At 48.3% G+C, this 14,756-nt stretch overlaps 2 protein-coding genes across 20 annotated transcripts in view; one reads left to right on the top strand and one right to left on the bottom strand.

Annotated features, from left to right (window-relative positions):
* Window positions 1-523: 523 nt before the first annotated feature.
* GIPR (gastric inhibitory polypeptide receptor) overlaps window positions 524-14,756 on the bottom strand; it is a 309,157-nt gene continuing 294,924 nt past the window's right edge. For all 19 annotated transcript variants that reach the window (XM_068250112.1, XM_068250105.1, XM_068250107.1 and 16 more), the window contains 4 exons: window positions 12,679-12,767; window positions 11,115-11,253; window positions 8,472-8,513; window positions 524-769 (listed from right to left, as the gene is read on the bottom strand). In XM_068250112.1, the coding sequence (XP_068106213.1) occupies window positions 602-769; window positions 8,472-8,513; window positions 11,115-11,253; window positions 12,679-12,767 (438 nt within the window). In that variant the 3' untranslated portion in view covers window positions 524-601. The remainder of the gene's footprint in view (window positions 770-8,471; window positions 8,514-11,114; window positions 11,254-12,678; window positions 12,768-14,756) is intronic.
* The window catches only part of GPR4 (G protein-coupled receptor 4), a 228,422-nt gene continuing 224,238 nt past the window's right edge, over window positions 10,573-14,756 (top strand). Inside the window, exon 1 of the mRNA XM_068250127.1 lies at window positions 10,573-10,667. The gene's annotated coding sequence lies outside the window, so the exon portion shown is untranslated. The remainder of the gene's footprint in view (window positions 10,668-14,756) is intronic.

Genomic DNA, 14,756 nt, shown 5'->3' with positions numbered 1-14,756 from the left:
CATCTGATCCTCAGGATGCCAGGTATGTGCTGCACCGGCGTTGCATCACTCACCCGCTCTCAGCAGATTAGCTATGGGATCACCAGCCACACGTCCTGCTTCCTCTCTGACTACAACGGCACCTCATGTGACCCAACAGCACGTAACAGGTCACATGAGGCACCGCTGTAGCCATGGATACAGGATGCTGGATGGGCAGATAGAAATTCCATCGCTGGAACACTGAGAGCAGGTGAATGAAGCAGCGCCGCGCATCTAATGAGGGGCGGGAGATGGGGAGTGCGAGGAGGGGGACATGTGGGGAAGGGGAGCCGCTTCTCGCTGCCCTCTAATTATTGCCGGCCTGCAGCACGTGATTTACATTGCTTCATGGAAGAACCACGCTGGGTATGACAAAACACAGATTCTATGGCGACAGTAGGGAGTGCATGGTCTAGAGGCGGAGCTGGGAGTGAGGGGTGGGCGGTGCCAGGGGGTGGGGAATGTCATTTCACCAGAAAAGCTTCAAGAGCATTTTGGTAAATTCACATCTTCACAAGAGTTTAATGAACAATGTTGAAAATATAACAAGCAATAAATAAATAAATAGAAGGTTGCTAGGCTAACACTGGCTGGTCCGGGCCATGGGCTGGGCGGCCTCCGAACTGTCCGACATCAGCTCCTCCCCAACTTGGGGTCTCCCTGGAGGAGGGTGCAGCGACCTGGAGGTACAGGAAGAGTGGCTTCTCCTAAATGTGTCGTGTAGCTTTCTGCGCAACTCCGCCTGGACCTGCCAAACACAAGACAGAGACGTGATGAGAAGAGCCGCCACATGCAGAACAGGAAGGGGAGGAGACAGTGAGAGACCGTCCTCCCTGAATGCGGTGGGAGTGGAGGAGAGTCTGTGAGGATCAACATATGCATTGCTGAATAGACAGAGCAGTAGTGATGGGAATTCCGGCTCTTCTCAGAGAATTGGCTCTTCTGAATCTGCTCCCATAAAAGAGCCGGCTCTTACGGCTCTCAATCGGCTCTTCATTAAATATCACTAAACACCACTCAGAATCGGAGGAAAAGCCCCGCCCCCGTCTCCATGACAACTCCAGACTGCTTCTCTCGCTCGGGCAATCCCTCCTGCTACTGCTCTGCCCCATACACTCCTACAAGCTGCGACTACAGGACTACATCTCCCAGCATGCCTCAGCGCCCTTTATTACACAGCAAAGCAGAGCTGTGTGGGGCGGCTGAGGCATCGGCTCTTTTAAAACTGAGAGCCGGCTCTTGTCGTTCGCGAACGACCCATCACTACAGAGCAGAGCCTGAGAGGGTGTGTGTGGGAATGCCATACCTAAGGCTGCTGGGGACCATCATATGCATAATAAAGAGGGGGAGTCTGATAGGCTGAGAGAGTGAAGCCACCACCCCTCTTCCCAGTTTTGCTAACATCCTCTCTAGGGGTTTTCTGTCACTGTATCTAATCTGACTATGTTACATTTTTTCCTCTAAAAGAAATGTCATATACATTCTGTGTAAACTAATCAGTTAAATGTATTTTCTAGTTTCCGAGTATAGGATAGATACATGGAGGATAGGAAGCAGGGACAATAGAGAGCAGGGAGGATAGAGAGCATGGAAGATAGAGCGCGCAGGGAGGATAGGGAGCAGGGAGGATAGGGAGCAGGTAAGATAGGGAACAGGGGGGATTGGGAGCAGGTAAGATAGGGAACAGGGAGGATTGGGAGCAGGTAAGATAGGGAACAGGGAGGATAGAGAGCAGGGAGGATAGGGAGCAGGAAGAATAGAGAGCAGAGAGGATAGAGAGTAGGGAGGATAGGAAGCAGGGACAATAGAGAGCAGGGAGGATAGGGAGCAGGGAGGATAGAGAGCAGGGAGGATAGGGAGCAGGGAGGATAGGGAGCAGGGAGGATAGGGAGCAGGGAGGATAGGGAGCAGGAAGAATAGAGAGCAGAGAGGATAGAGAGTAGGGAGTATAGGAAGCAGGGACAATAGAGAGCAGGAAGGATAGGGAGCAGGGAGGATAGGGAGCAGGGAGGATAGAGAGCAGGGAGGATAGAGAGCAGGGAGGATAGAGAGCAGGGAGGATAGGGAGCAGGGAGGATAGGGCGCAGGGAGGATAGGGAGCAGGGAGGATAGAGAGCAGGAAGAATAGAGAGCAGAGAGGATAGAGAGTAGGGAGGATAGAGAGCAGGGAGGATAGAGAGCAGGGAGGATAGAGAGCAGGGAGGATAGAGAGCAGGGAGGATAGGGAGCAGGGAGGATAGGGAGCAGGGAGGATAGGGAGCAGGGAGGATAGAGAGCAGGGAGGATAGAGAGCAGGGAGGATAGAGAGCAGGGAGGATAGGGAGCAGGGAGGATAGGGAGCAGGGAGGATAGGGAGCAGGGAGGATAGGGAGCAGGGAGGATAAAGATCAGGGAGGATAGAGAGCAGGGACGTCAGAGAGCATGGAAGATAGAGCGCAGGGATGATAGGGAGCAGGGAGGATAGGGAGCAGGGAGGATAAAGATCAGGGAGGATAGAGAGCATGGAAGATAGAGCGCAGGGAGGATAGGGAGCAGGGAGGATAGGGAGCAGGAAGAATAGAGAGCAGAGAGGATAGAGAGTAGGGAGTATAGGAAGCAGGGACAATAGAGAGCAGGAAGGATAGGGAGCAGGGAGGATAGGGAGCAGGGAGGATAGAGAGCAGGGAGGATAGAGAGCAGGGAGGATAGAGAGCAGGGAGGATAGGGAGCAGGGAGGATAGGGCGCAGGGAGGATAGGGAGCAGGGAGGATAGAGAGCAGGAAGAATAGAGAGCAGAGAGGATAGAGAGTAGGGAGGATAGAGAGCAGGGAGGATAGAGAGCAGGGAGGATAGAGAGCAGGGAGGATAGAGAGCAGGGAGGATAGGGAGCAGGGAGGATAGGGAGCAGGGAGGATAGGGCGCAGGGAGGATAGGGAGCAGGAAGAATAGAGAGCAGAGAGGATAGAGAGTAGGGAGTATAGGAAGCAGGGACAATAGAGAGCAGGAAGGATAGGGAGCAGGGAGGATAGGGAGCAGGGAGGATAGAGAGCAGGGAGGATAGAGAGCAGGGAGGATAGAGAGCAGGGAGGATAGGGAGCAGGGAGGATAGGGAGCAGGGAGGATAGGGAGCAGGGAGGATAGGGAGCAGGGAGGATAAAGATCAGGGAGGATAGAGAGCATGGAAGATAGAGCGCAGGGATGATAGGGAGCAGGGAGGATAGGGAGCAGGGAGGATAAAGATCAGGGAGGATAGAGAGCATGGAAGATAGAGCGCAGGGAGGATAGGGAGCAGGGAGGATAAAGATCAGGGAGGATAGAGAGCATGGAAGATAGAGCGCAGGGAGGATAGAGAGCATGGAAGATAGACCGCAGGGAGGATAGGGAGCAGGGAGGATAAGGAGCAAAGAGGATAGAGAGCAGGGAGGATAAGGAGCAAAGAGGATAGAGAGCAGGGAGGATAGGGAACAGAGAAGATAGGGAGCAGGAAGTATAGGGAGCAGGAAAGATACAGAGCAGGGAGCGTAGAGAGCAGGGAGGATAAAGAGCAGGGAAGATAGGGAACAGGAAAAATACAGAGCAGGGATAATAGGGAGCAGGAAGGATAGAGAGCACGGAGGATATACAGGTCCTTCTAAAAAAAATTAGCATATTGTGATAAAGTTCATTCTTTTCTGTTATGTACTGATAAACATTAGACTTTCATATATTTTAGATTCATTACACACAACTGAAGTAGTTCAAGCCTTTTATTGTTTTAATATTGATGATTTTGGCATACAGCTCATGAAAACCCAAAATTCCTATCTCAAAAAATTAGCATATTTCATCCGACCAATAAAAGAAAAGTGTTTTTAAAACAAAAAAAGTAATCCTTCAAATAAGACAGAGGCGCTCACACGCTTTATGGACCTGACCCAGTTTTATATGCTCCTGTACTGCCTGATGAAGCGGGACGCGCGAAACGCGTTGCGATTTTATGGAGCTGCGAATAAATTGTATATTTTTTACTCTGCATTTGAGTATATGTCCACTACCGGAGGGAGGTAAGTCCACCTCGACTTCCCTCTTTTTATCATTTTTAGAACATTGCTTTACTCTGCTTGGCGCCTCTGTTCGTACATATTACAGCACGATTAAGTCCACCCCTGGTGGAGGGGTTCTTTCCCCATTTTCCTATCTACAGAGAGCGACTTTTATACCTGAGTGGGGTCAGGTACTAATACTCCCCACCTGCCTGTCAAGTGGTTACCTGATGATGAACCTTAGACATTACATTATATATTGAGCTTACCAGACAATATTGCACTATTGGGCTCTTGGTGTCCTGTGTTTTGTTTTTACAAAAAACCTTCAAATAATTATGTTCAGTTATGCACTCAATACTTGGTCGGGAATCCTTTTGCAGAAATGACTGCTTCAATGCGGCGTGGCATGGAGGCAATCAGCCCGTGGCACTGCTCAGGTGTTATGGAGGCCCAGGATGCTTCGATAGCGGCCTTAAGCTCATCCAGAGTGTTGGGTCTTGCCTCTCTCAACTTTCTCTTCACAATATCCTACAGATTCTCTATGGGGTTCAGGTCAGGAGAGTTGGCAGGCCAATTGAGCACAGTAATACCATGGTCAGTAAACCATTTACCAGTGGTTTTGGCACTGTGAGCAGGTGCCAGGTCGTGCTGAAAAATGAAATCTTCATCTCCATAAAGTTTTTCAGCAGATGGAAGCATGAAGTGCTCCAAAATCTCCTGATAGCTAGCTGCATTGACCCTGCCCTTGATAAAACACAGTGGACCAACACCAGCAGCTGACATGGCACCCCAGACCATCACTGACTGTGGGTACTTGACACTGGACTTCAGACATTTTGGCATTTTCCTCTCCCCAGTCTTCCTCCAAACTCTGGCACCTTGATTTCCGAATGACATGCAAAAGTTGCTTTCATCCGAAAAAAGTACTTTGGACCACTGAGCAACAGTCCAGTGCTGCTTCTCTGTAGCCCAGGTCAGGCGCTTCTGCCGCTGTTTCTGGTTCAAAAGTGGCTTAACCTGGGGAATGCGGCACCTGTAGCCCATTTCTTGCACACGCCTGTACACGGTGGCTCTGGATGTTTCTACACCAGACTCAGTCCTGGAATCGGTCCTTCTCCACAACCTTCCTCAGGGTCCGGTCACCTCTTCTCATTGTGCAGCGTTTTCTGCCACACTTATTCCTTCCCACAGACTTCCCACTGAGGTGCCTTGATACAGCACTCTGGGAACAGCCTATTCGTTCAGAAATTTCTTTGTGTCTTACCCTCTTGCTTGAGGGTGTCAAGGATGGCCTTCTGGACAGAAGTCAGGTCGGCAGTCTTACCCATGATTGCGGTTTTGAGTAATGAACCAGGCTGGAAGTTTTTAAAAGCCTCAGGAATCTTTTGCAGGTGTTTAGAGTTAATTCGTTGATTCAGATGATTAGGTTAAAGAGAACCTGAGGTGAGGTTCTCACAACGAAATCCCCATACAGAGGCTGGGTCTGCCTATAGAGCCCAGCCTCTGTTGCTATTTAGATCACCCCTAAATCCCCCCTGCACTCAGGGAGACTCCATAAATCACAGCCGCGCTGCGCGGGCTGTGTTTACATCTGTACTGTCTCTCTGCGTGCTCCTCCCGCCTCCTGCAGAGCTCCGGTCCACGCCCACGTCCCTTGTCTCCAATCAGCGGGGAGGGAAGGGACCCGGGCAGGGACCGGAGCGAAGCAGGAGGCGGGGGAGAGCGGAGACTGATGTTACAAAGGAAAACACAGCTCGCTCTAACAAGCTGCATGTCAGCAGCGCGGCTGTTATTTATGGGGGGATTGCAAAGCGCAGGGGGGGGCTTAGGGGCGATCTAAATAGCAACAGAGGCTGGGCTCTATAGACAGACCCAGCCTCTGTATGGGGATTTTATTCACAGAACCCTGCCTCGGGTTCTCTTTAGAGATGGGCCGAACGGTTCGCCGGCGAACGGTTCCACGTGAACTTCGGTGGTTCGCGTCCCGCTGGCGAACCTTTGCGGAAGTTCGGTTCGCCCCATAATGCACCTTGAGGGTCAACTTTGACCCTCTACATCACAGTCAGCAGGCCCAGTGTAGCCAATTAGGCTACACTAGCCCCTGGAGCCCCACCCCCCCCTTATATAAGGCAGGCAGCGGCGGCCATTACTGTCACTCGTGTGCTGCCTGCGTTAGTGAGAGTAGGGCGAGCTGCTGCAGACTGTCTCTCAGGGAAAGATTAGTTAGGCTTAACTTGTTCCTGACTGGCTGCATACCTGTGCTGTGAACCCACCACTGCATACCTGTACTGTGAACCCACCACTGCATACCTGTTCAGTGAACCTGCCACTGCATACCTGTGCTGTGAACCCACCACTGCATACCTGTTCTGTGAACCCACCACTGCATACCTGTGCTGTGAACCCATCACTGCATACCTGTTCAGTGAACCTGCCACTGCATACCTGTGCAGTGAACCCATCACTGCATACCTGTTCAGTGAACCTGCCACTGCATACCTGTGCTGTGAACCCACCACTGCATACCTGTTGTGTTCAGTGAACCCGCCACTGCATACCTGTTCTGTTCAGTGGACCCGCCACTGTATACCTGTTTAGTGAACCCGCCACTGCATACCTGTTGTGTTCAGTGAACCTGCCACTGCATACCTGTTCTGTGAACCCGCCACTGTATACCTGTTCTGTTCAGTGAACCCGCCACTGTATACCTGTTCAGTGAACCCGCCACTGCATACCTGTTGTGTTCAGTGAACCCGCCACTGTATACCTGTACTGTTCAGTGAACCCGCCACTGCATACCTGTTCAGTGAACCCGCCACTGCATACCTGTTGTGTTCAGTGAACCCGCCACTGCATACCTGTTGTGTTCAGTGAACCCGCCACTGCATACCTGTTGTGTTCAGTGAACCTGCCACTGCATACCTGTTGTGTTCAGTGAACCTGCCACTGTATACCTGTACTGTTCAGTGAACCCGCCACTGCATACCTGTTCTGTTCAGTGAACCTGCCACTGTATACCTGTACTGTTCAGTGAACCCGCCACTGCATACCTGTTGTGTTCAGTGAACCCACCACTGCATACCTGTTCAGTGAACCCACCACTGCATACCAGGCGACCATATGGGCTGTAAAGCCACCAAAACCTGCACTCTCGCCATGGTGCGCACCAGTCCAGCACGGCCATCACTACACAAACAGCTGTTTGCGGTGCGTTACACGGTGAGTTTTTTGTGTCAGTGTGAAGCAGTACCTTAATTACACTACCTGATTGATGTATACACATGCAAGATGTTTTAAAGCACTTTAGGCCTATCATTTAGCATTCAATGTGATTTCTGCCCTTAAAACGCTGCTTTGCGTCAAATCCAGATTTTTCCCCGGGACTTTTGGCATGTATCCCACTCCACCATGCCCCCCTCCAGGTGTTAGACCCCTTGAAACATCTTTTCCATCAGTTTTGTGGCCAGCATAATTATTTTTTTTTTCAAAGTTCGCATCCCCATTGAAGTCTATTGCGGTTCGCGAACTTTAACGCGAACCGAACGTTACGCGAAAGTTCGCGAACCCGGTTCGCGAACCTAAAATCGGAGGTTCGGCCCATCTCTAGTTCTCTTTAATAGCTCGTTTAGAGAACCTTTTCATGATATGCTAATTTTTTGAGATTTGGGGTTTTCATGAGCTTTATGCCAAAATCATCAATATTAAAAAAATAAAAGGCTTGAACTACTTCAGTTGTGAGTAATTAATCTAAAATATATGAAAGTCTAATGTTTATCAGTACATTACAGAAAATAATGAACTTTATCACAATATGCTAATTTTTTGAGACGGACCTGTAGAGCAGGGAGGAAAGGGAGCAGGGAAGAAAGGGAGCAGGAAGTATAGGAAGGATAGAGAGTAGGGAGGATACGGAGCAGGAGGATAAAGAGTAGGGAGGATAGAGTAGGGAGCATAGTGAGCAGGAAGGATAAAGAGCAGGGAAAATAGGGAGGATAGAGAACAGGGATGATAGGAAGCAGGGAATATACAGAGCAGGAGGATAGAGAGCAGGGAAGATAGGGAGGAGAGGGAGCGGGGAATATATGGAGCAGGGAGGATGGAGTGCAGGCAGGATAGGGAGCAGGGAGGATGGAGAGCAGGTAGGATACAGAGCAGGGAGGATAGGGGACATGGAGGATAGAGTAGGGAGCATAAAGAGCATAAAGGATAGGGAGCAGGGAGGATAGGGAGCAGGGAAGATAGGTAGCAGGAAGGTTAAGGAGCAGGGAGGATAGGGAGAAGAAAGGATAGGGAGCAGGAAGTTAGGGGGCAGGGAGAATAGGGAGCAGGAAGGATATAGAGCAGGGAAGATAGGGAGCAGGAAGAATAGAGAGCAGGGAGGATAGGGAGCAGGAAGAATAGAGAGCAGAGGGGATAAGAGAGAGCAGGGGGGATAGAGAGCCTCACCTCCTTGTTGCAGATACAGTAGAGCACAGCGACCAGCAGACCCTGTAGAAGGATGAAAGTTGTATATCAGAGGTCAGACTATACATGGTGAGAGTGTTAAGCCCCGTCTACACGGGGAGATGTAGAGGCGATCCGGCGGCTCGATTAGCCGCCGGATCGCCTCTTCTGCATCCCCGCTGCGTCCCCGCTCGACGCGCGTGCGCCAGATTCGAATCCCTGCTCGTCCCCACCGGCGCCGCTTATCTTCCGCTCGATCCCCTGCCATTGTCCCCTAGCGGGGAGCGAGCAGGGAATCGGCGGTAGCAAGATCCGACCTCGATTGATAAGCCACATCGCCGCCTCATCTACCCGTGTACATGAGGCTTTAGTATTGTGAAAAACAAACGTTTGCTTTCTTAAAACAGAAAGAATTTGCGATAATTCAGGTTGGAGTGAGCTTGAGATGTCTCCCAGTGCATCACTGCTGAATATATGCAAATTAACCATTGTTACCCTTAGAAGCTAAACACACCTCCAGAACCGCTGGAATGCAATGATGTGTCAGCTTGTTAATTTGTACAGAGCCATAATAATCCAACATGCATACAGACTGTTTTGGGTTGTTTGATCCTCATCAGTGCATGGCATGGATTAATTTGGCTCTATGCAGTAGGGCTTGTAAGACCGAGAGGGACAGGCTACCCAGCAAGCTCATGGTGACCCAGAACTCATTGGAGTGTGTAAGGGACTACAATGGTCCTAAAAGCCCCCTTACTAAGATGTTAAGAAAAACAAACGTTTGCTTTCTTAAAACAGGAAGAATTTGCGATAATTCAGGTTGGAGTGAGCTTGAGATTGCACACATAAAGTATGTACAGTACATAAATGTATGCTTCAGGCCTGGTGGTGAGAGACCTGCCCGATCCCACCCTGCTCTCACTGTACAGAGACCCTTCTAACCTACTGGATAATTGTTTGGCTGAGGATGTAAGACCATACCATGAAATGCCAGCTACCTTCTCTATGGGGCAAGGAGACGGCCGGACCAGTGTCCACACAACTCCCACAACAATGGAGATCTCGCCCACCACTGATTTATTTATCATACTCAATGTCAAAGGTCAAGAAGAACGAAATACCCGCATACTAGGCCATATACAGCGCTACATACAGGCGGTCTCCTACTTACAGGCAGATTCCATTTGTGTTCTACATGGAGAAATGTGGATGAAGGATTTATTTGTGGACAGCTCTGGATCTGGAAACACAGTATAGACTACTGTATGCTTTCTGGTTGTTCTCAATGCGCTTTTCATGTGTTTTAAACTACTTATAACAATTTATACAACACAGTATTGTATATTTTGTACAGGGAGACGACTTTGCTTGTGTGTATGAAATATTGTAACTCGAGTCGTTTGTAAGTAGAGGACTAATTCTATTGTGGAAAATGGGTAACAATCTTATTGTGACTTCCTCAAATGATACAGAAGCTATTTCAGTAACCCTTTCAGTAACCCTCACTAAATCCTGATATGAACCAAGTGAGGATCACTGAAATGTTGCGGGTTAGAGTTTGTGCTATTGCATAGGAGTACAGACAGAGGCGCCATTACTCCACCTGACACTATTACAGCTGCTCCGTTTTGTAGTTTGCCTGAGAAAGCAGGCGTCTGACTCACGAAACACATTGCAGATTTTATTGGAGAAAGAATTAAATGATTGTACTTCTTTATTGATATGATACTGTGATATCATCTATGGGGAAGTACTGTAAGTCCGCCTTTACACCCCCCCCCCCCCAACATTTTTAAAGGGGCACTACAGCGAAAAACTGTAAAATTTAAAATATGTGCAAACATATACAAATAAGAAGTACATTTTTTCCAGAGTAAAATGAGCCATAAATTACTTTTCTCCTATGTTGCTGTCACTTACAGTAGGTAGTAGAAATCTGACAGAAGTGACAAGCTTTGGACTAGTCCATCTCTTCATAGGGGATTCTCAGGGATTTATTTATTTTCAAACGCACTTATGGCAGTTGCTCTGTCTAACTGCCAAAAAACTGTGCAGCGAGCAGGGAAGCTGGCCAGCATCATTGCTTAAATCCTTTTTAGGGAATATCTTTATAAAGAATAAAAGCCTTGCTGAGAATCCCCTATGAAGAGATGGACTAGTCCAAAACCTGTCGCTTCTGTCAGATTTCTACTACCTACTGTAAGTGACAGCAACATTGGAGAAAAGTAATTCATGGCTCATTTTACTTGGAAGAAATGTACTTCTTATTTGTATATGTTTGCACATATTTTACATTTTACAGTTGTTTGCTGTAGTGCCCCTTTAAGCTGTTTTTAATGCATTTTACTCTTTATTGGCATCATACATACATAAAGGAGTACACACATGGAGTGTTAGAATGAGTGGAGATGACCTCTGTATCTCAGAGGGCCTGCAGCATCACATGACCAACCACACCAGAGCAGGATCATCCGCCATGCAACCTAGGCAGGTGCCCGGGGCCTAGTGGGTGTCAAGGGGCCTACCTGTTACCCTCTTTGACCTCTCTCCACTTCAGTTTACCAGAAACACCACAAGGGGCCCCCCCAAATCTATTACATTGCCTAGGGCCCCAATACATCATCCATCTTTGGTCTCCGGACTCACATGGAAGGAGCTGAGCAGCAGCTCCAGGCCCAGTTTGCTGTATCGCAGGCGGCCCCGCGCACTCTCCTCTGGGATCAGATTGAAGACGGCCTCGTGGATGCCGAGCAGAGGAATCAGAGTCAGAGTCGACTTGGCCAACCTGGTGATGATGAGAGAGATGGCATCATATAACTGCAATGCTGATGTCATCTTAGATGTAGACTTATATAGTAAAGCATAGCTCCCAACTGTCCCTCTTTGGAAAACCAGTCCCTCTGTCCCTCTTTCTCTCTCACTTGTCCCTCTTTCAGGACTGATGTACAGATCTATGTAAGTGTATGTATTTATCTACTGAAAAATGTCTTTTATTGGTTACAAACTTTATTCCCATCCTTTAAAGAGACTCTGAAGCCACAAAAAAACGAGTTTTTACCTCTTATTAAGTTTAAAGGTGGCCACACACCATACAATTTTTTAAATATCTGTTCAATTTAAGAATTGCAATAATTTTTTCTGACTGATTGTAACATTTCAAAAATATGACCAATGTACCACACACCTATGTTTAATTTTCCCCCAATTATGATAAAAATGATTGGAAACTGACAAAATTGCTAGGTTGTGTATATTAATAAATTGACTAACACACACCATACAATCTTTAGAAAGATTGAAGAAATATATCTGGCATTCCGGATCAATAAAAATCGAAGAAAACGGGAAATCCGATCGGATTTTTCAGTCGAATGAAAAAAAAAAAAAGCTTTCTATTTTTTCGGGAGATCCGATCGTTTTTATCAAATTGCCGTAAAATCGGATCATTTTATTGTATCGTGTGTGGCCACCGTAAGGTTGATTGATCGTCTGGGCTAAAATGCCGCTATCCCGCGGCAGGACGAGGGTTTTATCACCCCCAAATCTTAGGACAAAAACCCACGACTTTCCTGGTCGTGGATTTTGCTGCCCAGGGAGGCAGAGCTTTCTGCAGTAGCTCTGCCTCCAATGGTATCAATCCACCGCGGGTCTCCGCCTCTCTCCCGCCCTTCTCAGTGAAAAGGCGGCGATCAGCAGGGATTGATGCGAGGAGAGGCAGAGCTACTGCAGAAAGCTCTGCCTCTTACAGGAAATGCTCCCCGGTTTTTGCCCCGGGTATTTGGGGGTGATAAAACCCTCGTTCTGCCCCGGGATAGCGGCGTTTTAGCCAAGACGATCATCCTTAAACTTAATAAGAGGTAAAAACTCTTTTCTTCAGACTCTCTCTAAATTGATATATTTCGTAACGTCAAATGTTAAATGCTATTAATGATACAAAGACCAGTGTGGTTTGAATTCTAACATGACATCTTTTAAGCCCAACAGCAGGTTACCTCCAGATGGCCATGTCACCCCATTGCTGGAATTATTCCTTTAGTCATCACGATGCACTAGTACCGATCACATCCCACTGGCCAGACACAATCTCCCTCTGGGAGCTACAAACACTGCAACTTGGTGAGGACTGATGATGTCACACAACAGCGACCACATGACATGAGCACAAATACAGGTGAAGCGGGAGGGGTCATGTGACCAGCGTCTGGCATACCTGTATTTCCGGTCACTTGTCCTCATCTGATTGGCTCGTAGTTTCAGCACCAAAATATGCAGTATGCGCAGGAAGATGATGAAGTTCACCTGACGACACAGAAAGAGGAATATGTGGGGTCAGGAGCAGGGCTGTGGAGTCGGAGTTGAGGAACAATTTTGGTTTGCTGGAGTCGGTGATTTCATAAACTGAGTAGTCAGATGATTTTTGTACCAAGTACACAGCCCTGGTCAGGAGGGACACATGTGACACAGTAATGATTAAAGGACAACTGTAATGAGGTATTTTTTTTTTGTTTTTTTTTAAACAATGCCAGTTGCCTGGCAGCCCTGCTGATGTATTTGGCTGCAGTAGTGTCTGAATCACACCAGAAACAAGCATGTCTCTAATCTTGTCAGATCTGACAATAATGTCAGAAACACCTGATCTGCTGCATGCTTGTTCAGGGGCTATGGCTTAAAGTATTAGAGGCAGAGGATCAGCAGGGCAGCCAGGCAACTGGTATTGCTTAAAAGGAAATAAATATGGCAGCCTCCATATCCTTCTTGCTACAGTTGTCCTTTAAAGGTGGCCATACACCTGTCAATCTACCACCAGACTGACCATCAGAGAGATCCCTCTCTAATCAAATCTGATCAGAGAGGGATCTATTGCCTGCCCACACACTGCAGACAGATTTCCAACAGATTTCTGCGGTTCTCCGTTTTTCGTGTCGTTTTCGTTTAAAAAAAAAAAACAAAAAAAAAAAACAGCTTACATTAAAATCGTGGTAAAATCGCTGCAAAATTGCTGCAATCGCGGCTATTTTGCAGCGATTTTACCACAATTTTAATGCAAGTCAATGGAAGCGTTTTTTTTTACAAAACAAAAATGACCTGAAAAACGCTCTCCGGTGTGACAGGGCCGTGATGCCAGTACATGCGCCGGTGTCACATGGTACAGGCATTTTGGGGACAATTGAATAAGATCTTAAAAGGTGAGGATTTGCACTAGCATGACAGGTGAGCCCTCAACACTCACCATGGTCACACGTTGCGGGGGATACCTCACAATCACTGAAGGGGGGGGGGGGGGGGGGGGGGAACAACATCGCCGATCGGGCAACTGATTGATATTACCACCACACACCATATCAAGCCCTTGTGACTGAGATTTTCCGGCATGCCCAATCAATTCTCTAGACCGATTTCACTTCGACGATCATTGAAACGATTGATGAGGTGGCCATGTTGCAACATCAATATCTGCCAGATTCAATCTTTATGATCGGATCAGCTAGATATTGGTTCCACAGATTGGAGTAATGTATTGTATGGGCTCCCATATATCCCACGTACGGTAGCAGGCAATGTGGGTTCCCGCTGGCGGGGAACGTTTGTGCACCACTGTAGGCGCCCATTGAAATAACGGTATTGAGAGGAAATTTAGGTGCGTGCGGTGCCTGATACGTAGTGGGAGCTCAAATTACCTCTCAACGCTGCTATTTCAACAGGTTCCTACAGCAGTGCCTGAAGGATAGAGATGGGCCGAACGGTTCGCCGGCGAACGGTTCCACGCGAACTTCGGTGGTTCGCGTTCGCGTCCCGCTGGCGAACCTTTGCGGAAGTTCGGTTCGCCCCATAATGCACCTTGAGGGTCAACTTTGACCCTCTACATCACAGTCAGCAGGCCCAGTGTAGCCAATTAGGCTACACTAGCCCCTGGAGCCCCACCCCCCCTTATATAAGGCAGGCAGCGGCGGCCATTACGGTCACTCGTGTGCTGCCTGCGTTAGTGAGAGTAGGGCGAGCTGCTGCAGACTGTCTCTCAGGGAAAGATTAGTTAGGCTTAACTTGTTCCTGGCTGGCTGCATACCTGTTCTGTGAACCCACCACTGCATACCTGTACTGTGAACCCACCACTGCATACCTGTTCAGTGAACCTGCCACTGCATACCTGTTCTGTGAACCCATCACTGCATACCTGTTCAGTGAACCTGCCACTGCATACCTGTGCTGTGAACCCACAACTGCATACCTGTTCTGTGAACCCACCACTGCATACCTGTGCTGTGAACCCATCACTGCATACCTGTTCAG

This window comes from Hyperolius riggenbachi, chromosome 8, assembly GCF_040937935.1.
Source record: "Hyperolius riggenbachi isolate aHypRig1 chromosome 8, aHypRig1.pri, whole genome shotgun sequence".
Lineage (NCBI taxonomy): Eukaryota > Metazoa > Chordata > Amphibia > Anura > Hyperoliidae > Hyperolius > Hyperolius riggenbachi.
This window is presented reverse-complemented; position numbering and strand designations above follow the sequence as displayed.